At 32.7% G+C, this 27,604-nt stretch overlaps 1 protein-coding gene across 1 annotated transcript; it reads left to right on the plus strand.

The window, feature by feature from the left end:
• The first annotated feature begins 7,619 nt into the window (after window positions 1-7,619).
• On the plus strand, window positions 7,620-26,702 carry LOC108908817 (homeobox protein ceh-12-like). Its single transcript, XM_018712962.1, has 4 exons — window positions 7,620-7,947; window positions 25,574-25,740; window positions 25,862-25,998; window positions 26,431-26,702. Exons 1-4 carry the CDS (start codon window positions 7,620-7,622, stop codon window positions 26,657-26,659), a joined length of 861 nt encoding a protein of 286 aa, XP_018568478.1. The 3' UTR covers window positions 26,660-26,702.
• The last annotated feature ends 902 nt before the right edge of the window (window positions 26,703-27,604 follow it).

The raw sequence follows: 27,604 nt of genomic DNA on the forward strand, positions 1-27,604 counted from the left end.
TTCCAAATAGAAATGATTTGTGGTTTCAGCAAGACGGGGCGCCTCCACACTATGCCGTTGATGTACGAACTTACTTAAATAACGTTTTCCGTGGTAGGAGAGGATCGATCGAATGGCCACCAAGGTCTCCAGATCTGACTCCACTAGATTTCTTTTTGTCGGGATACTTGAAAACCAAAGTTTATCAAAGTTGACCAAATAGTCTAGAAGAGTTAAAAGGACGTAATTTCATTATATTTAAGTAAATACATAATTTTGATTTACCCTGAAGAAATATTCTAATAATTATACCATTGTACAGACGATTAGGATACCCTTCAATTGATGACCCCTGTTTGTATTTAAAGAAATTGTCGATTACGTCATTACGTCAACACTGATAAGAGTGTCTTTCAAGATGTCCTTTCAAAATTTAAAATTGGCCTGTTTTATGATTTTTTCCGAAAGGTGCCTATTTATGAAATAATTAATTTATTCCATACATTTGCATCATACTGTATATAATTTCGTTTCACAAATATATCTTATTTAATGACGCTGACGTAAAATTGGATCGCTACTGGAATTTCTGCCCTACATATTTTGTTGCGGCTTAATAAATCATCGTATTTCGTTTTTGCTACCGAATATTTAGGATTTTTCTCCAAATTGGAGAGGAATTTTAAATATCGTCGGAGCTTTTGGTCTGGAGATCAACTTTTGGCGCCGAACTTCCTTACTAGACATATATTTTTCACATATTTAAGTAAATCTAAATCACAACTTCATTTACCTATACATTTTAGCATTACGAAAAATATACGTTGGATCTATGTATTCATAAATATCTACCTTTTTTAAAGCTTTGAATTTTATGTTTCAAACTATTGAAGCTTAATTTTCTGAATATTAAATCAAGAATTCTGTAGAAAATAAGTATAATAACAATTTTTTTCTCACATGTATGTTAAATGAGTAGGTATATAATTTCTTTTTGCCTGAAAAATTATAGTAAAATAATGTATTTATCCATATATACACCCATATTCCCTTTTTCATCACAAAGGGGTATTTTTGCAGTGTTTTTCCGCATAAATTACAGTGAACAAGTTTTTATATTAAAAAAATAGTTTATACTTCATTGAATAACTTAATCGAAGTATTTAATTATATTTGATTTCCAAATTGGGTTAGTCTGAAACAGACCTTGGCGCCACCAGAATTTTAACACCCAGCAAAATTCCCAGGGCTACATCTGGATGCTGTAAAGGAGACCGTCGCCTGAGTTAATCATGCGTGTCCTTTTGGTGTGGCGCATCCTTTAAATTATTTTCTCAAATTGCTAAAGAAGTGCCGAGAGATATTTTAATTGAAGAAATAGGAAAACGTACATTTGCTTAACGAAATAGACACGTGGGTAGTAAATATCAAGTTCTGGGCGATTTTTTATTTATTTTTTTTTATAAAATAGCAGTTTATCTCCCTCAGAATATTACAAATATTATTAAACAAGCGGGTATTATTTGTAAATTGGTTATTACCTATTAACGTTTTCACAGTCGAACTAATTTTGTTAATATTAAAAACACATTTTTAATTTATTTTATTAGTTTTGTTTTGTAAATATTTTGTTTATTTCTCTTTTGTGTACCACAAAAATATTAGAATTTTGATCAGTGTTACTAGTCCAGTTACTGTAGCTGAAAATATAGTAATACCTCCGAATATTTTATAACTGCATCGATTTTTCTCAAAATTTAGAATTAGGCTCATCTCACTCCCCACTTCAAAACTTATATATGCGCTAGGTGTGCTTTCTGTTCTTAAGGGGTGAAAACAACCCCTTATTGGAAGAAAAAGAAAAAATACAAATTTAAGCATTTTATGTAATCAAATCTTTTTTATTTATGCAGTATGAGTAATTTCATGTACTATCCAACATGAAACTTATTGTATCCCAAATTTTCAACCCGGAAAAACCTTTAAAAACCACCCCCTTGCATGAAACATTTTTTTTTTCAACTTAAAACGTTTTAGTCATGCATTTTTATCAAATTAAAATTGATTTCTTGATTAAAAAATATTTTTTATAGATTGCAACTTTTCAACCCTTGAAAAATATCCCTTCTTTCGAAAATAAAATGAAAAAATATTAATAAAATAATTTTGAATTGATTGCAACTTTTCAACCCTTATTAATTAATAGCTTAAATAACTAGATAGATTAAGAAAAGATAAAAAAATAAAGCAAAATCTTCAGCAAGAATAAAGCTAAATTTTTTTACTCTTGTATTTTTTTCGTACACCCTTTAATTTTTTAATTACAGCGTAAAAACCGAATTTTTTTCAAGAATTTGAAAAATTAACATTTTCAAAAATTAAGTTTTTTTCGAAATCATGCTTTGTAAGTGAGCCAAAGACCCAGAAGATATTCTTAGAACATAAATGAAGAAATATGTAAATGGATTGCATTTAATTTTAATTCTGTCCCAAAGGCACTGATTTGTTTATTCATTTTTTCTTTAAAAAAATGAGACCACCATGTTATTTCGATCATATTTCCGTTAATTTCGATTCTAAGGACTTTTAAAACAGCTCATTTTAAAGGTTTTTCAAAGTACTTTAAAAAAGGTTTAAATAGTTTTTTCCTAATATTTATGGTTTTGGCGTTATTTAACGTTAACTGGTTCCAATTTAGTTTTTAGCTCACATATAATAATGTTTAAAAATCCATAACTCTGTTTATATTGCAATTAGAGAAAAACAAAATAATGCCATTAGATTTGTTTTTTATTACCTTTCTTTTTGTTCATTACAACTTTTTCGTTAAATCCAATGGTTTCAGAGTTATTGGCAAAAAACTGTCCGAAAACAAGCACTTTTTTAGTAAAAAATCAACATTTTCAATGACGAATTACTCGGAAAGGATTGGATTATCCAAAAAACTTTATATAACATTTGTTACTAAAAATTGACTCCTCTATCGATTCATGTGATTATTTTGGGCATAAAAATGTCCACCCCCAAGAAGGCGTGGGAACCACCCCCAGGGCAAAAGCACACTTCGGCACTATATAAGTTTTGTACCTTGAGGCATTCCCCACATTCAGTCAAAATTTCACGTCGATCGGTTCAGTTATAAAGAATTCGGAGGTAAAAACCGTGAGTAACTGGACTATACTGCATAAACTGTTTAAAATATAAATAAATATTATCTTTGCTCTCCCTTGTAAAACTTTTTGGCGCTGCAAAAATATTTAGAGGTACAACAATTGTTTTGAGAACTTTTAAAATCTTTCTTTAAAACACTTCTTAACCTTAGATCGTAGTTTTGATGTACCCTGTACAATATTCTAATATTTTATCTTGTTTAATGGTTTCATGAAAATATGTTTGAAAATTTGACTAATCCAACTTACACCAATTTGTCACCCATTCGTATCTCATAAATTTAGTAAATCTAAATGTGTATAATAGTGGCAATTTTGTTAAAGTATATTCGTACCGTTTAGAATTTTGGCACCTGTAGGCAATTGTCCGTAGGAAAATGCTTGTTTCTGGTACATGATAATGTTATAGTTGTTTTCAGTGTCCAGTAAATTTTCAGGACGCTGTTCAGTGTACGTCGCGAAGTAAATGATTGGGAAACAAGTGTTAGAAGCGGCAATTTCATCTTTTACACGCTGTTGAGAGTGTGCTCGCAAAATATACAGTGTGTGTGTACCATGTCAAATTGATACACACGTATAAAAAATTGAGGAACATATTTATTGACAGATTTAATTCGGGTCTTTTTCGAAAAAATTCTATTACATTCATTCATCAAAACCTACTTTTCTCTTTTTTTGGCCCCAAATTTGACAAAAATTGACTAACTATTTTTTTTAAATCTGATTACACCCCCTCAATATAGTTTGTACGAATATTCGTGAAAAAATAAGCAAAAAATTAATATTAAAAATTAAACATTAATTTGCTACAAACTACATTGAGAAGATTGCGGTTGCGTTTTGAGCATAAACAAATGTGTACCAGCTGTTTCAGGCAAAACTTCTGGGGAAAAAGTCCGCGCAAAAGTCCGGGGAATGCTCTGGAGGAAAAGTCCGGAAAAAAATCCGGGAGAAACTGCGGGGGAAAACTCCGGGGAAAAGCTCCGGGGGAAGATCCGGGGAAAAGCTCCGGGGGAAGATCCGGAGAAAAGTCCGGAAAAACTTCTCGGAGAAACTTAGAGAAAAGTCCGGCGAAAAAGTCCTTGAGAAAACTCCGAGGAAACAGACCGGGAAAAAACTCCGGGGAGAGTCTCCGGTGCTTGCTAGCTTACTTACTATAAGTTAAAAAATAAGTCAAAAATGGTCCGTTTTTAGAATAAAATAGGATTTTTTTTCTTAGAACCACCACAATGAGTTACAAGCAGTGACTTAATAATCAAATTTAGTAAATGTTATAAACATACGATTCTGAATATAACAGCTGTATTAACAGAATTATTCGTTTTTATAATGAATATGGCTCCCTTTTTAACGTATAAAACGCATCTTGTAATGGTTAACTGATCGTCACCCCTGACTGCATCGGTTTTGAATTTCCGACAGTCCGCTGTGCATCGACTATTGCGCTTCTTCTAGTTGAATGAGATTACAGTATATACACATGTTTTGTGGGATACATTATCATACGCGTTGTTAGGCTAGCGCTGACAAAGAAGAGCATGAGTAAGTCAGTCAACCAGAGGAAATAGAATTAGAAGAAAAGAAAGTCAACCTTTTAAGAAATGTTTCATTCTTATGGTGAAAGATTTATATGCAAATTCCCATGTAATGTAATATAATAAAATAAGACACCGCTCCATCGCTACTAAGAATATAAACTGGACAGTTTTGGGAATGATTTGTCATCATTTTTAATACTTAAATGTTTGTTATATGTTTAGGTACATTAGAATCTCAGCTTGTAATTATAGTTTTACAATAAAATCTGAAAATTTAATGTCGTGTATTTTAAACTCATAGAAAATCAACATTTAATACATTTATTAAGTATTTATAGTTAATACCAGATGTTCTAATAACGAGTATGTAACACTTTAATAACATTTATAGCTATCATTTCGTGATGAATATAAATAACATTGTAGACGAGTTCTACAATAATTTAATAAAGAATATAGTTTGTAGTTACTATACGACTGTGTTAGCAATATGGGTTCTATATCCAATATTCACCTGTTTATCTGTCACATATAGTGTACAGGGTGGCCAAATGAAAACGAAACAGCCATTTTCGGGAACTGCGTCAAGATTGTATAAAAACGCTCAGACCCGTCGATTTTAGATTAAAGGGAGACATTCTTTGGTGGTATATTTGACTCCGCCACTTTCACCCCCAAGCAAGGATAATCATCACCCCAAAATATTTAAATGGCAATGGGGGTTGAGTAACATTTCTTTTGAAAGCTCTTACAATTCTCTTTACAACAGACTTTAAATTTTATAACTCCGCCCAATACTTATTAAGAATTTTAATTTTAAAGTTGGAACTTATGTACAAACAATTAAAAACGGTAAATTTAGTATTTCTTGCTTTACATTGGTTTTTGGCGATATGTTATCACTTTCGTAAAAAAACCACAATTGTAAAAGACACAAATGAATGCTATAGGTACACACACAATGAACGTAAAACTAGTGGATTCCAAATTATTCTCTATTTGGAAGCATAGTAGTTTATGTAATTGTGTTTTTGAAAATTAAACACTATGGTTTATTCCATTGCGGAAAAGGATAGATATCATTTCGCTTTACTTTATGAACAATAAATGTGCGAATAGAACAGCTCAGCTATTTAATAAACAACATCAAGATCGACATGTCAGGACGAAGTATGTTCTAGACTTAGTAAAAAAATTTCAAGAGACAGGGAACGTAGCCAATAAAAAACGATAAACTGAAAAACCTATAGTTAATAAAGCTAGTGAGGTTGCAGATTTGGGACAAGTTCATCTTGATCCTACATTAAGTACGACGAGGCAGCTGGCATATGCGTCTGGGATCAATCGAACTAGCATACAAACCATTTTGAAGAAGAATAAATTCCATCCATACAAAATACATTTAGTCCAGGAACTTCGTGAGGATGATTATGACCGCCGTTTGCAATTTTGCGAAATAATGAGTGAGCGAGCAGGGAACGATCCACAGTTCCTTTTTAACATCTGTTTTTCTGATGAATGCAGTTTTTCCTTGAACGGGACGGTAAATCTCACAAATACCGCTATTGGTCCGATTCAAACCCAAGAGTTTTTCACGAGGTGCATACACAGTAACCGGAAAAATTAAATGTATGGGCTGGAATTTTTGGTGACCGGTGGGTCCTTTTTTTCTACCTGGTGATTTGCCTGGCCAAATGTATTTGTAATTACTGGAAGACGCTATTGACCCTGCCTTGACTGATATTATTGAAAATTTTCCAGAGTATGATGGAGATCATTTGATTTTTCAACTGGACGGTGCTCCTCCGCATTATGCGTTAATTGTCCGTTAGTATTTGGACTAACGTTTTCTACGAAATTGGAATGGAAGAAAAGGCAACATTGAGTGGCCTCCACTCTACACTGAAAAGTGAAATCTATGAAACACAGCCAGCGTCGCTGGAAGATTTGCGTCAAAGAACTATTGACGAATGCCGTCGAATCACTCCGGAAATGCTTCGGAATGTGCGCCAACGTTTCGAACAAAATCTTTATTCTTGTATGGAAGCGGGCGGTCATCAGTTTGAACATTTAATCAACTAAATAGTAAGTAAGCAACTATATAAACATAATTTAAATTTTAAAATGTAATTTTTTTCAAAGTATTGGGCGGAATTATAAAATTTAAAGTCTGTTGTAAAGAGAATTGTAAGAGCTTTCAAAAGAAATATTACTCAACCCCCAATGCAATTGAAATAATTTGGGGTGATGCTTACCCTTGCTTGGGGGTGAAAGTGGCGGAGTCAGAAATATCAGCAAAGAATGCCCCCCTTTAATATAAAATCGACGGGTCTGTGCGTTTTTCTACAATCTTGACGCGGTTCCTGAAAATGGCTCTGTTTCGTTTTCATTTTGCAACCCTGTATAATGTTGCCATTTAGAATTCTAAGAATAAAGCGCATTTCTTTCAGTGTACCTAAGTATCCTTCACCACGTTTTTGTAATAATGTAATGGAATTAAATATTCACTTTTACTTAAGAATTATTTATTTACTTGTGTTTACTCATATAACGCTTTGTTAATTTTCTCTATTAACACTATAAGAAACGCGGTAGCGACGAAATGAAGACATCCAACCTCGCACTAATGATCTGGGTGTGTCCCCTGCGTTTTTGGCTTTCATTGTCAATGAACCGCAGTTCAAAATAAGCTAATTTAAAATATGTTTATATTTAACATGTGCTTATAGCGGCATTTATCTTAATTATCCTCCTCGTCCCAACAAATCATTCGTAGCCCCGCCCCCGGGATCCGATTGGCCTGAAACCGCCACGAACTCGCTTAAGTTCACTTTCAGCGATTTGCATAAATATATCTTTAGTCGCACTGAAAATCTTTCAGCCGTTATTAACTTGGTTTGCACGCACTTTTCGTGGAAATAATCGACACGATATGGCGGAGGAAGTCAATAACAGTAACGGTTCTGTGTCCGATATTTGTGATAAAGTTAACGCCAAGTGTTCTCAGAACTCTACGAAGTTTTCTATCGATTCTTTGTTGTCTTCCGATGTGCAGAAACAAGGTTTTGACAGTGCGAATCATCCACTTTCCCCTGAAAACTATTTTAAGGGTGATGCAAGTCAAAGTAATTGTTTTCAGTTTGATAGAAATAAGTGCAGTGCTAATGTTTCGGCAGATGGTAATGTTAACGACAATTTGAAAAGGGAAAACGAAGTGGTTTCTACGACGGATGACTTCTACCACAGAGACTTTTCAGAAGGTATGGTTTGCGATTTTGTCTTCGTTTTTAATCAAATAATCAACTCAATAACGTTTTTATTTCTCACTAATCCACCGTGACACCATATTGATATCTTCCAGCGTTTCAAGTAATCCGTTTATTGTAATTGGTGTTGTAGTTATTCACAACCAGGATGAATACCAATAACAACAATTAAAAGGTCTTAAAAGCTTTTACTACACATGCCATGGATCTACTTCCATTTTTTTTTAATTTCTACCAAGAATTTAGTCTAATAGTAGGTATATCTTTAGTTTGTGTCAGTTAAACATTTTGTTGACGTACTAATAAGTTTTTATAGAAAATGTAATACTTTTATTGGATATGATACAAAAAACAATTGACATACGCATTTAGGTGTTTAACTAAAATACAATTTATGTCGAAGACTACAGCGATTGATAGATTGGCCAACATAGCCATTTGTCTAGAGCTTTTACAAAGTCAGCAATGAAGGGAGACTTTTTTTTATGAAAAGTTAAAAATAGATGTTATTATTGACATTATTTAAAAGCTGTTACAAATTTTGAAGACCGGATTAAAGAAAACAATGCTGCTATACCAATAATGTTATTTTTGCGAAGTAAAATTGTTTTGGTAACAAAAAAAAGATGTGTTGGAAACTTGATTTAAGTGATATGTTTTTATACAAGAATATTTATTTGCTTCTTTCAAGTGTGGGCAGTTGTGAAGAAATATGTTTCAAAAATCAACTTCTAACTTATCGTTGTGAGGTTTATTTATTTTATTTCTAGTTTTTTTTTGAGACGCAATGAAATGTCCTTTTAAATCAAAATAGGCTAAAAACAAATTATTTCAGTTAATATACTGCTCTCAGTTTTTTTAGGGTGAATTTTGTACAGTAATTTAAATATATTCATTTTATTTAGATAAACAAAATATCCTTTGGTTCAAAAACTTTCAAATTTTTCCAACAATAGACCTATTATGGATCCTTAGGATAACATAGTTAGTAGCCCTTCTAAAAATGATTAAAAGTTGAATGATCTAAGAAAAAGTGTTCAAAGGGGAAAAATGTTGGTATTTAGTTCCGATATTTCTCAGTATCAGTTCTAACATTTATTTCAAGCTTTATGTATTTTCCTCAATTAATTGCTTTTTAGGAAAGAAAGGTTTGATTTTAGTTTGTTTAACTGTATTGGATTATTGTGCTTAGCAAGTAATCACTCTATAGACACTTTTATTACTGCTACCACCATTGCGATTGAACTTCGAGGATACATCTTTATCTTTGTCTCTTACATATAATTAAGTGTAAGGTTATCTGTCTTGCATACATGTTTCGGAAGCAGGGTACATTTGACGTCAGTGTAGGTTATTCGCTTACGCTTTTAAAGATTCGGTAGTTTTGATTGTTTTCTATGATTGTGAAATATGAATTAGTGAAAGCGCGATTTTCTTATTAAATATACCTATAACGCGCTAATAATTTTTTTTATTTCTTCTCGTGAGACTACTAATGTTTATAAGTATTTGCTAGATAAATCAGTGAAATTTCTTTAAGTTTTGTTATAAAATTATATCTAATACCGAGTTGTAACGTTGTTGTGAATGTGCTTTGTTACCAAATGATGAAAAATATTCCGGGATATTTGTCGTTTATTCAGAAAAATGTCACCTATGTCAGGTAATCAAAATGATCGTGTAAGATATGCCTTGCGACAGATCATTAATAGACGTGATCCAAAATCCATAGTACACGAAATTAAAAGAAAAACATATGGAGAAATTCAAAAGCCAAAAACAAGCAGCGGTCTAGGAATAATAGAAGACCTTTTCTGCATTTACTGATTGCTCTATTATTTGTGGCTCCGAATAAAATAAAAAAAGTCATTGATGAAGGAATGCATACGGTTTGGTTTCTATTTTCTATTACACTCTGCCAAAACGGTATACTCAAACTATAAGGAAGTAAGGATCAGGAATTACATATAACCAGACAAATATGTACTATTATTATTATTTAGATGCTTTAGTATGTTCTTAATTACATAAAATGGCGTATTACTTAAAATATTCAAGTAAATTGTATATGAAATACAGTTTATCTCGGGTTCTGCAAAAATATAGTACAACATTTCAAATCAACTACTTAGTTTTAAATTAAAAATTGGCTCATTTAAATATTTTTCTAAAAATTGTTTCGCTAATTTGTTCCCTACATTAACGACATAACGTGTTTATTTTAATACCTCTAATTTGTAAAATTTGGCATTGTCCTGAAAGTCATTTCGCATCATTAAGGTATGTTTTAAACTTAATTAGATACAATAGTATAAATAAAACAACAAAATAAAACTGAAATTGTAGTGGATATGTCAAAAACATAAATTTTACTTACTGATTGTACAGCAACTTATAAAACCAATGGTATACCTAGATATTGACGTAAAAAAGGAAATTACAAAGTATTAGTATAAAATTGTTCGTAATAAGCTCGAAAGGAAATCAAAGTTTGCTTCTATGCTAAAAAATAAATCGGTAGATTGATACACAAATGTTTAACTGGTCTCTGTAACGTTTATATGTACTTCGTGTATGAGTGTTCTTAGTAGTTTCTGCAAAATATACCACAAAAAATTTGGATTGGGAAAAGACTTTACGTTTTGTCAACCATAACTGTAAATGAAATCGACAAAAACCAAGATAATAGACAGACAATAATCCAACCAAATTACATTTGGAGAAAAAAATTGTTATCTGGACTTTTATAAGTGGAAATGGCAAAAGGGCTTATAATAAACCTAAAAAAAATAATTGCGTGAGCAGGGGTGGCGGAGGGTCGATTTGGGGGGTTGTGAAAAATTGTAACTATCATTGGGATTTCTGGCGAAAGTTGACGTCAAACAAAAAAGTATCCAATGGAAAAGTTGTAGATCATGCAAAAATCTACAACATTTACCGAGGTCACTTTTTAACAAAAGTAAAATTTTGGGTCAAGCAATGAGACAGTTTCTTTTGTATTTTTTCCGTACAAGGCAACATTATAAACAAAATAAAAACAGAAAACCGATAAGCCAAAAGAAAAAACAAACATCGAGACAACAGGCACACGATAAGATAGGATAAAAGACGGGGAGCAGATTAAATGAAAAGAAAAAAATGCAGACACGACAGAACAAGAAAGGAAAAAAGACAAAACAACGTGAAAATGGATAACTAGTCGAAATACTCGTAAAACTTCCTTCTGGACGAATGGAGTGTTACTTCTACTTAGTAACTGCTACTGCTATCTACTACTTTCTTATTGCTACTTTATAATTATTGTTATTGTAACCGCTCATAAATGAACAAAAATGTTGTATATTACAAGGGCGTAAGAGTAACAGTTTTCAAAATACAGCGAATATTAATATTGGGGAGTTTCATTACAACGTGACGAGAGTCGACGTTCGATCACGTTCCTTGATGGGTCCGCATAGACCCTGTAGCGAAATCCGCATTAGTGTGGACAATTGGCCTCTTCGGATTTTGCCCATCTTTGAAATCTAGTCGCCTGGAACGGATGATGGACTTGCAGCCTGGTGATGTGCCTTTTTGTTGCTATAGACCAGGGCGTATCTGTCGAAATATACCACTTCTTGGATGTAAGAGGGGGCAAGATAATTTTTGCTGGAATACCTTCAGTACAACTCGCATTATAAAAGTGTAGATCCGTAAATCTGGGCGAGGTCCGGAACATTTTCAAAATTACAAAAATGTTTAAAAAATTAAAAAAAAATACCTATTTCGTTTTTTACTTATATCTTGGAACCTATGCATTTTAGACGAATATTGAAGAGGAAAAATAGTTTTAGAATTGAATTTTGCACAATGTACTGTAAGTTAAAGATGTTTAAATTTATTACCGATGTTGCAAAATAGTAATAATTGATGAAGGAAAGGCAAAATAATCAAGTTTTTTGGATATATTTTTTTAATATTTTAATTGCTCCAAGGGCACTTGGTAAAAAAAACTTGAATATAATACAATAACACCAAATTTCATTAAAATCGGTTCTATAGTTTTCGCAAAATAATTTTTTGAAAAATATTTCGAAATATAATTTTCCAATTTTCAAAATGTTACACAGCCTCAAATAAAGCATTAATACTTGAAATTTTTAAACTGTTACACTTTTTTTTTATTTTTAAACAATTAGATTACATTTATCAATTTGCAATTTAGTTTTTTTTCAAAAATTATAATTTTAAAGTACTCAGAAAGAGGCTTCTTTAAAGAAAAGAAAATATAGTGAAATTTCCATTATTGGTTCTCGAGATATAAGCGGTCAAAGTTTATCGGTATTTACCGTTAATTTTTAAACAATTGTATATAGTAATGCCAATTTGCACATATTTTTTATATAAACAAAGTTTATTATTTTTGCATTAAATATACTGTGTATTTTACCCTATGCTATTGCATTTTTTCAATGAAAAAATTTGTTTCAACACTCTGTATATGAATGTATTTAGTTATAATTATTACAATTATTTAAATAATTTTTGTTTAAACAAATGAAACATTTTTTTATTTGTTTGGAAATTACATTTTTTGTTAAATGCAGATAAAATTAAGAAAAACTAGTATACTTTCAAATTATAATTTCTTGAAAAAAGTAAATTGCAAATTGATAAATGTAATCTAATTGTTTCAAAATAAAAAAGTGTTAACTTTAAAAATTTACTGTGGCCGTTCTAATCAACTTATTTCAATTTTTCAAAAACCATTTGGAAGGTTGAGCGGTCTTTTCTATGTAAAAAAATTGTTCAGTATCTAGATGCTTTATTTGAGACCGCGACATTTTGAAAATTCGAAAAATTATTTTCAATTTTTTTTTATATTGCGAAAACTATGGAACCGATTTTAATGAAATTTTGTGTATTGTTTTATTACACTCTAAAGTTTTTTTTTAACGAAATTGGAATGCCCTCGGAGTAATTAAAATATTTAAAAAACTTGATTATTTTGTTTTTTTTTTCATCAATCATTGCTATTTTGCAACATCGGTAATAAATTTAAACATTTTTAACTTACAGTATAATGTAACTCTAAAACTTTTTCTTCTTCAATTTTCTTCCAAAATGTCTAGGTTCCAAGATATAAATAAAAAACTCGGATGAAACAGGTATTATTTAAATTTTTTTAAACATTTTTGCAATTTTAGAAATGTTCCGGACCTCGTCCAGATCTTACAATTTTATTATGTGAGTTGTTTTGAAGGTAATCCATAAAAAATTGCTTGCCCCCTCTCACATCCACCTCAAAACAGATCCGCCCAGGTCTATGCCTCAGTTCGAAATTCGAGACTGGGGTGTTTTTTCTAACTCGGACGTCGTTGGCACTTGCTCTGCTGCCAATATCGGCCTCCGTCGGTGTCGTCTGCTGCGGCTCTGGTAGAACTTCAGCGGAAATTTTCGACAATGTTATTTTTCTCGCCTCGCCCTCTGCTCCTTGTGGAATGTAAAGCTGGGTATCGACTTTGCGAGGCTGCCACGCGAGGCAGCCTCGCGCGGCAGCCTCAGGCAGCTGCCGCGCAAGGTTGCCTCAAGTATAATTTCAAAGGTTCGAGGCAAGCCTCGCGAAGCAAGGGTGAGCCATTTTGCCATCCAGTTAGTGCGAGGCAACAATGACACCTACATGTGGTAGTGCGGCGATGGCGTTTATTTTAATTCACACAATTTTGAAAAAGAAGAAAAAGCAACGACAGTTGGTGGATGAAATATCTATTTAAAAGTAATTTGCATTACGGTAATGGATTACTAGAAGACATGACGTTTGAATCGGTTGAAGATACTGTTAAAAATTTTGTACGTATGTCAATGTGTGATTTCGAATACTTAGCATCATTAATAAGTTTAAAAACGAAAAATACTGATACATATATGAGAGAAGCGATTACTGTTAAAGAAAGACTTGCTATCACATTAAGATATTTAGCTACTGGAGAATCATATACAAGTTTACAATATCTTTTTCGTGTGTCAAAACAATCAATATCGAGAATTGTTCAAGCAAGATGATTTTTATATAAGTCAATTAAAAGTCGACATTTTTCATTATCCATTTTTTAACGGAACGGAAAACTAAACGCGCGAGGCACACAAAACAAATACTTGACTATTTACGGTCCAAACGAAGTGAGCTGCTCGCAGCGAGGCGCCTTTGAGCAGAACAGAAAACCGACTAATCTCGGCTCACCCTGCGCCAGCCTCACGTCGCGGCAATAATCGGTGCGAGGCAGGTATCCACAGTGCGAGTCCCGCCTCGCGAGGCTACCTCGCGCGGCAGCCTCGCAATGTGGATACCCAGCTTAATATGCACTGCTGATTGGCTATTGCCCGCCGAACTAGTCTTAAAAACATTTTTAGGCTGGTGCTGCTGGGTACTCGGTTCCGGCAAGTGTGAAAAGAAAAAAGGTGCTTAAATGCTTTAGTTGAGGTGACTTACTGCTAATTTTTGTAAAATTTGAAATTTATCTTTCACATATATCAATTCTGATGTCTCTAAAATGAAGCCTGATAGGAGAAAATGGTATTTCACCTTTTTTTTTTTGTTGTTTAAAATTGGATTCTGAACAAGATCCTCAACTTTTCGCCATCATCAACATATATTTTTCACTGTTCCAGTCACATTTACACGACGCAGAGATAACTAACGTCGTTACCAAACGAATCCGACGTATTTCAAATTAAATTGTGCTCTCAAGGGCCGCACGGCGACCGCTGGCAGGCCACAAGACTTCAAACGCTCGCCTGACGCGTATAAATACGCCTGGATCTCGAATTAAAAATACTCGTAGACAAATTTGAGAATGCCTAAGATGCAGAGACCGGCCTTTGGCATACCAACGGCGCTTCTCTCAACATCATGTGTGTATCTGTAGTCATACATCAACGCCTAATTGACAGGAAGTGTTTCAAAAGACAAAGTGACACTAAACGCTGTCTAATTACCGAGCGGAGCGCCCTGTCCCGCTCCCCGACTCTTCCTCCGCGCGGGGCTATTTAAATCGTATTCGCGATTGTTCACTTCTTCGGGGCTAAACTCCGTTCTTAGCACCGACCGGGTCGGGCGTTTGTTGACGGACAACGCGAATTAAAAGGCGTTTGGGAAACGGACTCGCTTCTGGCGAGGACTTTATTTAATGATGCGCGTACGAAAATAAGCGGTCAATTAGCTGCTATTTTCCTGGTGTCAACGCTGCCTTATGACTAATTACGCCGCTTAAGAATACCTTTGTCCACCGCGATAGAACGTAATTAACAGCTGTTTGGAATACTTTGCGTGGTTTTTTAATTCAATGAGCATGTTCTTTGCGTTTTTTCTTTGTACTTTTGTTTCAAACAGTCAAACTTTTCAAAAAATTAAAGGGTCACTCACGTTTTTTGAGTTTAACCACTTCATAATCATGATTAAAATGGAAAAAACATTTTTTTTTAGGTTTTCTCACATTTTAATAACGTTTAAATTGATGAAACATAAAAAAAAAGAATTGAAATTTTTTTCCGAGAAAAGGGTAGTTTTGAAAAAAAAAACTGTTTTTTAAGTGACTATAGACTGCATAAAAATTAATTAGCAATTTGTTCCAAAAAAAGGGTATGAATCGGGGTCGAAATCTGGTTTGGGTCATCAACTTTAATTACAATTTAATAAAAAGTTGCTGAACAGAAGCATAGGAAGGAAAAGCCGAATCGTGCTGAAAACAATTGGATGTTGTTTTCTTCAATGTCCGGAAGGTTTCCAAAAAAACAAAGAAAAAAACTAAAAATTTCGAAAATTTTATATTTTACATCAATTTGAAAGTTATATGCGGTAAAATGTGAGAAAACCTCAAAAAAAAATATTTTTTCCATTTTAATCATGAATATGAAGTGTTGAAGCTCAAAAAACGTAACCCTTTAATTTTTTTCAAAAGTTTGACTGTTTGAAACAAAGGTACGATTCGTTAGATCGAGATGAAATTTCACAGGGTTCTTCTGGGTATATCGAACTGTAAAAGTCAATTTTCTAAAAATGCATAAATTACCATTTTTTCCTGTTTTTAAAATTTGTGTAAAAGATGAAAAAAAAAATCCAACTCCATGGACTCCAATAAAAGAAAAAAATTTGCAACTAATTTGCTATTTCTTAGAATTGCATGATTGCTCGTAAAAAATTTCGACCGAAAGATCTAAAATCTAGAATTTTAGTGCTTCAAAATGCTTTTTTTTTTTAATTTCCGATACGACTATTCAAAATGCTTTTTTTTTAATTTCCGATACGACTATTTTTCACCTAAATATAGTCTATCAAAAATCATGGAAACATTTCGGAAATTCGTTTGACCCTTTAATTTTTTGCATTAATGAATATAAGCATATAAAATTTGGTATAGTCTTTCCGAAGTCAGTTGAACATGTATAAAAACTATCAATAAAATTTAATGAGTTTCATAGGCGTCCCTAAAAAAGTTTTCTGCTAAAGGTAAAAAATAATAATTTGTAGAAAAGTTCATTTGGCCAACAACATAGGTGTTTTAATTATTTATATCACCAAACAATTTTATTATATTAATGGTAAATTTTGGTTATAACAGATCAGAAAGCATTTACATATTCATTAAAATATTACTGCACTGCACTGCTAGGTAATTTGTCAACAACTGAAATTTATGGCCAGTCGCTCAGTGCGGCTGTATTTGTATGCCGTTTGTGAGAGTAAAAGTTTTGACATTTACCACAAATTTATTTGATATTTGTAGCAAAATAAGCAGATTTAACTAAACTTACTTCTGTCTGTTCTAAGTTGCTTTGTTCAACTGCTAGAAGATATCGAAATTGACAAAAAATAGTACAATATATTGAGAAGAGATCTATTATTTACCGAGCATTTTTATACAGGGTGTCCCAGAATAACGTGTACAACGGAAGACCATAGATTCGTGAACTCAAAATAAGCAGATTTAGTCTAATTCACCTATATCCGAAATCGCTTCGTTTGGCCGCTAGTTCGCCTCAAAGTTAGTGAAAATTTTGTAAATAACTCCGTATTAATCGATTATTTGGGGTGTGAACTTTTATTTTCGATCTACACATTTTGGTGTTATACAGTGTTTTTTTTAAAACTTATAACTCCTACAAAATTGATGTGTGGTGAATATTTGTTCATAACTTTTCCTTTTTCGGGCAATAATAACTATTTTTTATTTGATAGGTGATACTATTTGAAAGTTTTTGGGTCTCTTATAGAAATATACATAGAATTAAATGAGCGGTTTGGATACAAAATTATTTTTTTTAAATGTCTACATTATCTTGCCATCCATATTACAATGACTTAAATATCGGACTGAAATTACAGTCAACCTACAAAATCAGTGCCTACTAGCACTTTGTTGACTATTATAATATGGGTGGCACGATAATGTAGACATTTAAATAATATTTTTTTTGTACCCAAACCACTCATTTAATCAAAATTCTAGAAGATGCCCAAAAACTGTCAAATAGTATCACCTATCAGATAAAAAGATTATTGTTATTATTGCCCCACAGAGGAAAAAGTTATGAACGGATATTATCACCATACATCAATTTTGTGGGAGTTGTAGGTTTTAAAAACACTCTGTATAACACCAAAATGTGTAGATTGAAATAACTTAGTTTATGGGCCAAACCCTTTATTGTCGGTTATAAGAATGACAACATTTTAAGTTAGTATATAGCAACACTAATTTTATTGATATAAAAATTCACTCTTAGGAAAACAAGAAAAAAGTGTTGCAAAATATTTCGGTTAACCTAATCTAACTTTATGTAGAAGTCTATCTCGAGAAACACTGAGATAACTAGGTAAATTTTATTGAATCTAAGTTTTAAAAGAGTGTTCCGCTGGAACTAAACATATAATAGGTATCTCGGAAAAGCTGAAATTTGACTCAATACTTTCATATAAATCCTTGCTCAAATTAACCTGTATGTAAAAGTACCACGTGGTACTACCTACTACAATGAATGAGTTACCCAAACATTACAAACATTCTTGAGAACTTACTTTCTGTAAATAAAATAGACATAACCGTATGTACATATAGAAAAGTTATGGGATGTCAGGTGGCGGGAACCCCAAAAAGTAACACCTTGTACGTTATTTTCTTATATATTCAAGATATAATATTTCAATAAAAAATACATGAACCTAGTAAGAAGTTCCCAAAAGTATGTGGCTGGGCTTTGACTCAACTTTTCTGCGTCACTCTGTATATAGATATTATATGAGGGGGCGGGGGGAATTTGAAATGTTTATAGAAACTGCACGGCAACTATACGACTGAGCAAAAGCCAATCAGCTTGGTGGGGACGCCATAACAATACATTCTTATTTTAATTAGAACACCCAGTATATTATTATTTTATTTCTTAATTTAACTTTTAATATGCATCGGGCAGATCGACCACTGCCCTGGCTCCCCTTATGAAAAAATCGCTTACATTCCTTATTTATTTCAGCATCTTCATTGCATTGTTAAGATTTGATTTGTAAATACTTACCACACAAATCCGAATTCCACGGATATTATTTTTAGTTCTCGGATCATATTTTTCAATATTTATCGCTATTCAACGGAACAAGTTACCCGTACTTTATTTTTATAATCCGCTTCATTTCTTGAAGAATATTAAGTGTATTTATTTATACCAGAACATCAGCGATGTTTGGCACGCTGTTAGATTCATTTGATGAATACCAGAAGATATTAGAATAAAATTTCCAACAATTTTTTATAATATTTTATGGTTTCCACTTCATAATTAAGTCTTCTTTCAATCTAATTCCATTCAATTCATTCTTGTAATAAAAGCTTTCCTACGGAACAAAATTACACACACAGCCACGGTGTGATCTTAAAAGCAGAAAAGTTGAAACAGATACTATTAAAGGGCTATACAAATTACAGTGTTTTACGTTTTCCTTCTTATTCAACCACTTCAACTGTCAAATTGGTACTCGACATCTTAAATTAATCCAAAACAACATAAAGAACAACAAAATTGAACCGCGAATGATACGCATGATATGAAAAGTATTTATTATACGGCGTGAAGTTTGGTTCTGTATGAAAGTATGTCTGGTTTTGAAATCCTACGTGCTTGATAATTTTTATTAGAGAATTGGAGTAACAAGTTGATTTTACTTCTGATATAGTGTGGTAGACGGGCAAAAAACAAGTTTGGCGAAACGAGTAAGTCACCACTTCATTTTATAGCATTTATTTTGAAGGCTTTTGCAATTTGGTAGGTAATTTCGTGACTTTCTACGCGTAGAATAACTTATTTCAATGTTTAGTGAGAGACGAGAGTACGGTGTGATTTTGTGTGTTCAATGCTAAATTTCTTTGCGATATTATGAAAAAACATATACATACACGAATCATTAAGAAGAGAGTTGACAGCTATGACAATCACGTTAATTTCGTTCCTCAGAAAGGTAATTTTTTTGTCAAAATAGGTACTATTGTAATCACATCTTACCCCCACCAACTCTACATGAAGTTGCCCCAATCTCCCCTATTTATCCATATCTGATGTTGCATAATATACACAAATGACTAACAGATTAATGTAGTACATGTGTATTTGACACCAATAAATCAAAATAGTAAGGTAAAATGTGGCAGATATAAGATATCTGAACATTTATGCAAATATAAGGAATATGCCTGCATATTTCATGAAACAATCTCAATTCTGACCGATGAACACGGTATTGATGAATGTAAAGTTATGCTTTCATCCAGAATTTGTCGTGTTACCCAGATTACTATTTTGGCAAATCACGCTGTCGTCTGTAATATTTGTCTAACAAATTGAGTGTCGAAAGGAACAAAAGCTTTATTAATGGATTTTTAAATAAAGTCCTCACAATACCGGTACCATCGCAATGGTTATTTTGATACAAGTTACACTTTGTGTTACTATAAAAACGATAATTCTATGAACGCTCGTTTCAGAAATAATTCTGTTTTGATTTTAGCGGCAACAGCTCCATTCCGGAAAATAGATTTTGTAATAAATTATTAAAGACTTAAAACTGTATTAATGGCAGCGGTAAAAATGGTGGAGCAATTAATTAGGAGAAAAATATATTAATCTCTGTTTAGACAGGAGTGTCATGTAACAGCAATTAGTCCACGGGATGTATTGCAGGCGATAACAGCTTCCGAAGTAAAGTTTAGAAATAGAATCACTAGCGGTGTTCCCCCACAATTACAGAAATATTTAGTTTATAAATATGACATGTTGAATGTTCCTCACAAAGTATTAGGGAATGTATATATGTAACAACCAACTAACACTGGATTATACAATCCGTAAACGTAAACAAATTTGTATTCCGACAATTTATACTGTCAAAACAAGAGTTATTTTTTTTAAGAGAGACGACTTTACATGGTGATAGAACAAAAAGATATATTTTATATATTTATACAGGGTGTTCAAATTAAGACTTCCCACCTGGAAAATATAAAAAAAACAAAAAAAAAATCTGAGACGTCAATTTTTTTTTTTCAAGGCGAACACATGATGGCGTAAGTTTTGGTGTCTTGGAAGCTACCCCTTAGGCAGAGGCGTAAAATACCCTTAAACTTTAAATGGCACCTTATGTTGAGTGACACCTCATTTTAATTTTTTTTCAATTCTGCTCACGACGACATACGACATTTTAAATTTTGGTTTGGATATGACAATAAAATCATCACCCATCTTGAGACGGCGAATTAAGAAAATCGCCGACCTTCTGAAAATTTTCACCCACCTTTTGAATTTCCTAACGTCGAGCCGCAAAGACGACACCAAACGGCAGGTGTTACGCACAACACGTTGGATGCCATACCTTCAGTGGTGTTCCGAAAATTGTAGCAGAATATCTAAAACTAGAAATTTCAGAAAATATACTGAACATGGACAAAGGCGTTCCTCGGCAACCATGTTGGTGAAGAGCGGCGCTGATTTACTAACTCTGAAAAGACACGGAGGATGGCGTTCTTCCAATGTAGTAGAAGGAAATATAGAAGAATCCACACAAAGAAAAATTGAGGTATCACGAAAACTTTTTAACCCTTCTCACTCGCAAGATACAACAACTATATCAGTCGTTTGAGAAAATCAAAACATTTGCGAAGAGTCAGTAACTGCAGTTTCACAAAATGAAACTCCAAAAGGATAATAACTTACTTTGGACAACGTCAACTTCAAAAATTTCGACGGCATTATTGTAGTTACAATTCCAGATTCTAAAAATGGTGTGTCACGTACGTTTACAATTATTTCTCATCTGGGTTCTGTTTCTCACCTAGAAATTCTCAAGAAATATATCAAGATTAGATTGGAAATTAAAACTGAAATTTCACGCTTTTTTATGCGCTATCAAGCAGGTAGATGTTACAATCAACCAGTCGGCAAGAATACCCTTTCTATGATTCCTAATAAGATTTTACAGTTTCTGAAACTAGAACATCCTGAAACATATACAGGTCATTCATTCCGAAGAACATCGACAACGTTACTGGCTAATACAGGAGTTGATGTATTAGCAATCAAGAGAGATGGATGGGTGGAAATCAGCCACAATTGCAGAAAGTTATGTTGCTGACAGTTTACGGTAAAATCCACTTATCTCCTTAGAAACAATGTATTAATAGTGTATTTACTATAATAGTGGGAGCAGATAAAAATCCTTATTTCCAGACTGCTAATGAAATATACTATGGATTGGTGAATGTTAGGCACTGAAATTCGTCTTGCATATCGCACAGATGGTCCCCGTGTCCAGTTTTCATCGACCGCTCGATATTAAATCTTTCCTGGCAGCCTCTCATTGCAAAGTCATTATCTCGACCATTATTTGAAGAGGGGACAGTTCTAAAGAGAATGTAGCAATTTTCAAACCAATTAAAATAGTGTACCTAAATACTTGAGCTGTCGTAAATTCATTTGAAGCGTTCAAAGTTTTACTGAATTTAATTTAGTGCTTAAGAATTCTTATATGTCATTTATAACTGAAATTAATGTCAGTTATATGCCTCTAATCGTTTCAGGCAAAAGTGCCCCTAAATAATGTTGGATTTAAGGTTAACCGTCATGTTAGTTGATAATATATTGCCGCGAGATAGCGGCGTTTGTTTTTTGTATCATTTTTCAACGCTCTCTAGATCGTTAGCCGTTTAAAATCTAATTTTGTCTCTGGCGCAAATTAGCGTCTTCACAACGTGTCTGCACTTCCCACCCGACATTGGAAACATAAATTTCGCCACGGCAAATTAAAAACAACTGTTTGGTGTAAAATTTGAGGCCCCGTTGCTTTCATGAAGGCCTTAGTTGTAGCTATACGTCTTAATATAATAAACAATTTCCGGTTTCCAATTAAACTGTGATGTATATCCACGAGGAGAGAAATACGAGGATCTACCTCTCTCATAATTACACTTAATTGTTTTACGAGTTATAAAATCTCCTCGAAGCTCATTAAACTCGCGTCAATTTGACGTTTTTGCGCCCAGAAATTGATTAACCCTAACAAAATATCTCATTTAAATAGGCTCCAGAAGGTTACACGCTACTGTCACAATAAAAAGTACCTAAGTATTTTGTTAAAGAAGCCTAAGAGAAAAATTTTTTCGAAAACTGTCATCAAAAGTAGACATTTTCGTGAAATTTTCAGTTGACAAAATTAGTCTTTAGCTGTAAAATATTTTATGTTCTAGAACGCCAGTCTTTTTCGTTCTAGAACATAAAACAAATGTCAAAATAATTTTGTCATTTTTTGTCTTCTTATTTATGATTTTACTAATTAAACAATATACGTTCTAAATAATATAACATGTCAATACAAAACAGTAACTATTATAAACAGGACGATTACGATTTATTTTGCACTATGTGTAAATTTAAAGTGGCAATATTGTAGGAGTTAAATTTGTCAGATCCAGTGCTGTCAGTTATCGTAGCTTAGAATATGAATTACAATATACAGGGTGTTTGAAAAAGTTGGTACAAAATTTAAGGGGGTGAAAATAGTGTACAAAACCATATTTATTGTATCAATTTCGACGTCACCTGTTACATGGGTGTTGCACAATAATGAAAGCGTAATATTGACAGTTGGTAGGAGGAAGTACAAAAAGAAGCGCTTAGGTGGGGAATTCTGGAAGGAAGCCTAAAGAGTTGAAGTGAGAACAGTGTGGAGATGGGAGTAAGACGATCGGCGGGCAGTGAGGAAAAATAGTGAAAAATCAAAGTGTTTAACCCGTATTAATTATCAGGTAATATTCTCTAAGTACTTTGTTGTTAATTGTTCTATGTAATCTTATGATTGTTATGATTATAGATGTTTAATGATAATAATCCTTTGTATGTTTAGCTTCCATTGCTTTATGCTCAAGGACATATATTTTTCTAAGGTAAAATTGTTACAATAATTATTATTGGCTATTGATCATTATTTATTACATGTTAAAATCTATACATATTGTCGTGACTGCCCAGATATTGCAATAACAACTCCTTTGTTTCACATTTAACTTGTTATGATTACATTGTTCGAAAAACAAATAATAAAGCATTTCTTGTGCTCACTTTATGTCATACGCATGTAAGAGCCTTGTTGAATTTGCTAACATTTTCGCCCGTGAGGAATGAATATGAAAAAAAAGAATAATTAAATACAAAAAAAGAATTGCTAAAACAGATCTTCCGAAATCTCAACTCATAGCTGGATTGCCTCCCGTATCGGACTCCAGTACCTTCCGGCCCTGCCCGCTAACTAACACCAAACCTCTTCAGTTTTACTTGGAAGTGTGTATGTCTAATTCGAGCGAGGTGATATTTAGTGAGACATTAAATGAGTCGGGTGTTATTTATCAGTAGCAAAGGATCTTAATTTATGCCTTTGGTTAGCGGTTGTTTTATATTTATATTTGGGTAGTTAGAGCAACGATCGTGGGTTTCTCTGCCATGCTCTTTCCCCACAGGAGTTCTAGGTGAGCCTGGCAGTCTCATTTTATGTTAAATTATTGTTAATGTTTTTGTTGTACTTTCTATTTGTTACATGTTTAATTTGAAGACTGTTGTACGTAAATAATAAAGTTAGGTGTATTTACTCTGCTTTTGTTTTATAAAATTAAACCATATTTCCCCTCTTTAAAGTTAGTAGCCAGCGCCTTTCGGTCAATTAAAAATGGATGTATACAACGTAGGTATTCCTTATGACGATCACATATTTTTGGCCACAATTACGTTTATTTTTTTCTATCGAACCCGGGGTTGTAATACTACAATAGGGCCAAAAATAGTAAAAATAGTTCCTATAAACATTGATCCTCCGGATCACCGTTACCGAGATATGGCCCTCCAAAGGGGTCTTATCATTTGGATATTTTTTTAAATAATTTTCTTTCTGAATAAAATAACGGAATGAAAATTGTAGGTAATAATCATACTATAGGGGTCTTTAACTACAATCAGTTTAATGAAAATCGGTTATAAATAAGGATAGTTTTGTAACTACTCTTAACAGAAAATTTTCCATTTTTTTTTTATTCCTTTGAATTATCAAGCAAATAATATTTTTTAATAAATTAGACTTTTTTGAAGAAAAAATTTCTACTTTTTTTTTCGAATTCTGCGTAGTTTAGTCAGAAATAATTATTTTTTAAATAATGTATGGCTAACACAATTGTCTTATTTTATTGCAGTTTTCAAAAAAATATTGCTTGCATCTCGAACGCAAAATGCTTTTGAGTTCTCGGATGGATATTTCGCATTGTAGATACAATGATAACTGTTTACTTCAAATAAAAGACTTAGACGTTAATAAGTCATTTTTTGCCATAACTGTTTACTTTGATTCTTTTAGTCATAGGTAAATTATTTTTACCGTTGATAGGTAATCTTGTTCTACTAAAACATCGACTGAAAGTAGTAAAACCGTATTGGCAAAATAATTTTTACTAAGCTTGGTATATGACATTTTACCTAATTTTAACATGAAAAATTGCTATTATAATACAGAGTTTCTTAGCAACACTTTCTTATTAGTCGCTTTTCCTGAATATACTAGGACTTCCTATATATTTTTTTCCTAATGTTTCTCAAAGTGGTACTCAGAGATTTACGTTTTGGGTTCTAATTTTAAAACTACCTTGTATATTTTAATAAAATTTTTGTACAGCGTATTGCAAATAAAGCTTCATAATTTGGTGTTAAAATTGATCTTTTGCATTAAAGCTATCCAGAAACGGACTAGCCCCAACACTTATTTTGACAGATGTTGGGGCCAGTCCGTCTCTTGATACTTTGTAATGACAAAGACCAGTTTTAACATCAAATCACGTAACACATATCAGTAATACCCTATCGTACAAGGTGATTTTAAAGTTAAAACTCAAAAAGTAAATCTCTGGCTACTATTTGGAGTCTGATATCTACGTTAAGAGGAACATTAGAAAAAAATTAAAGGAAATAGTAGTGTTATTTTGATATTTCCTATACGCTCCCAAGAGATTTTTAGATATTGCACATCGTATATTTGAAACTTAATTTTTTTTATCATTTGTTACAGATTTTTCATATTCGAGCAAATCCGACGATGAAAGGAAAAAACGACCTCGGACCGCTTTCACGGCATCGCAAATAAAGTCCTTAGAAGCAGAATTTGAAAGAAACAAATACTTATCGGTGGCGAAACGATGTCAGCTGTCAAAAACTTTGAAACTGACTGAAACTCAGGTATCTAAAGTATATTTTTGACTATTTCAATTATAAGTTTAGAAATTCCTTTTCCTAAAATCAAGTAAATAAGAACCTGTCGTTAGGTTATTGCTTCATATGTCCTTATTTTTCGTTCCAGATAAAAATATGGTTTCAAAATAGGAGGACCAAATGGAAAAGGAAATACACGAACGATATTGAAATATTAGCTCAACAATATTATAGTTCCATGGGTATTTTAACGCCTAGGCCCATATTCTTAGGGGACAGATTGTGGTTAGTAACCAGTTTTGATTATTTTCCCAAAACTTTGTAGCATCAGCAGTTAGTAGACATAAGGGCATATTTCTAAAAGGGCCAACTTTGAGGCCAATATATGATAAGTTTCAATTAATGATCCTGTTTAAAATTGGCACAAGGAAAAATGTATAACGAATTTATTAGAAAAAATTATGTTGCTTTTTCTAAGAAAACACATTATTTTTCGTAAATTAACAAACTTCAGTTTTACGCTAATCTAACCCTTTGTATTGTATACAAAGCAACGTATTTTTTAATTTTTTTTGTCAGAATAAAAGTTAGTTTCAAAATTTACAAATCGTACGAATATGATGCCACATTAAGGCAACTGCAGCTGCAATTTCATCATAGATCACGTTTGCTATTTGAGCATTAAGCTGCTATTTGACCACATCTCTATTTTTCTAGGTTTTTCAACTATCCCGGTCAGCCAGGTCTCTCAAGTACAGCCCCTTTAGTACCGCCGAATATGTTACCCCTACCCCCCAATTCGCCACTAGTCCCCCAAATGCCGGTTGGTAGCCACACGAGGCCGTGTATGCAGAACTACGTAGATTATCCGCATCAGGAACAACCTAACGAAACTCCCCCAATACTGCAACTGCAGAACTTCGGCAGACATCTCGGGAATCCTTAAGATTGTGAAAGTAAACTTTATTTATACTAATTTAGGATATATTTTTCTGATAGGCCGTTTATATTGAAATATTTTATTTAATAAATATAAATCTTAGTTGCTCTAGTTTTATTTAAATCACTTGTTTCTGGTTTTGAATTCAAAAATTTCTGTAAGAAATGATTTGAAATTTTAAAACTGTTAGAGAGACAAGCAATGGTAAAAATCTGAACTACTACATTACAGTTATCTGTAGTCTTGTCAGCAATACGATAGTAGCAGTAAGCAATACTAGATGACGCTTGCAAGAATTGAAATGTTTCATTTTTTGGAAATCTGGTAAATTATTTCATATAATTTGTAGTAATGAAAACAATAAAAGGCAGGACAATATATATAAAAAACAACAGATACCTAAACAAAACAAAAAAAAAAAAGGGAATACAACAGACAGACGTGATAAGAGATATGATAATAACCAGACAGTTGAGTAGAGAACAAACAAAACTAAAGATAGGAAATAACAATCCGAGAGATTGCCCATATATTCTGAGACACCCGGTATAGATCAGATAAGAGGCAGATAATTGAATAGAGTACAATAAATAAAAGTCAAAGACAAAACGAAACAGTCGACATGAAATGAAAAAACTAAAGACAGACAAGACAAAACAAGGAGAGAAGACAAGAAAAAGGACAAAATGCCATGTAAATGGAAAACTAATTTGAAAAATGCTTGTATAATATTTTGAAATCAGAAAACTGTATGGACGACCGAAATAGACTGTTACAGCTACATGTTACTTTGTAACCAGTACCGGTTACTTTGTAATCAATTACTGTAATCGTTATAAACAGTTACTTTACAACAGTTACTTTGGTACCATTTCTTGGAACAGTTACTTTGGAATACTCCTTGGAACCGTTATTGTGTAACCATTATTTTGGAACTGTTCCTTGGAACCG

The sequence above is a fragment of the Anoplophora glabripennis genome, unplaced genomic scaffold (genome assembly GCF_000390285.2).
Source record: "Anoplophora glabripennis isolate ALB-LARVAE unplaced genomic scaffold, Agla_2.0 scaffold345, whole genome shotgun sequence".
Lineage (NCBI taxonomy): Eukaryota > Metazoa > Arthropoda > Insecta > Coleoptera > Cerambycidae > Anoplophora > Anoplophora glabripennis.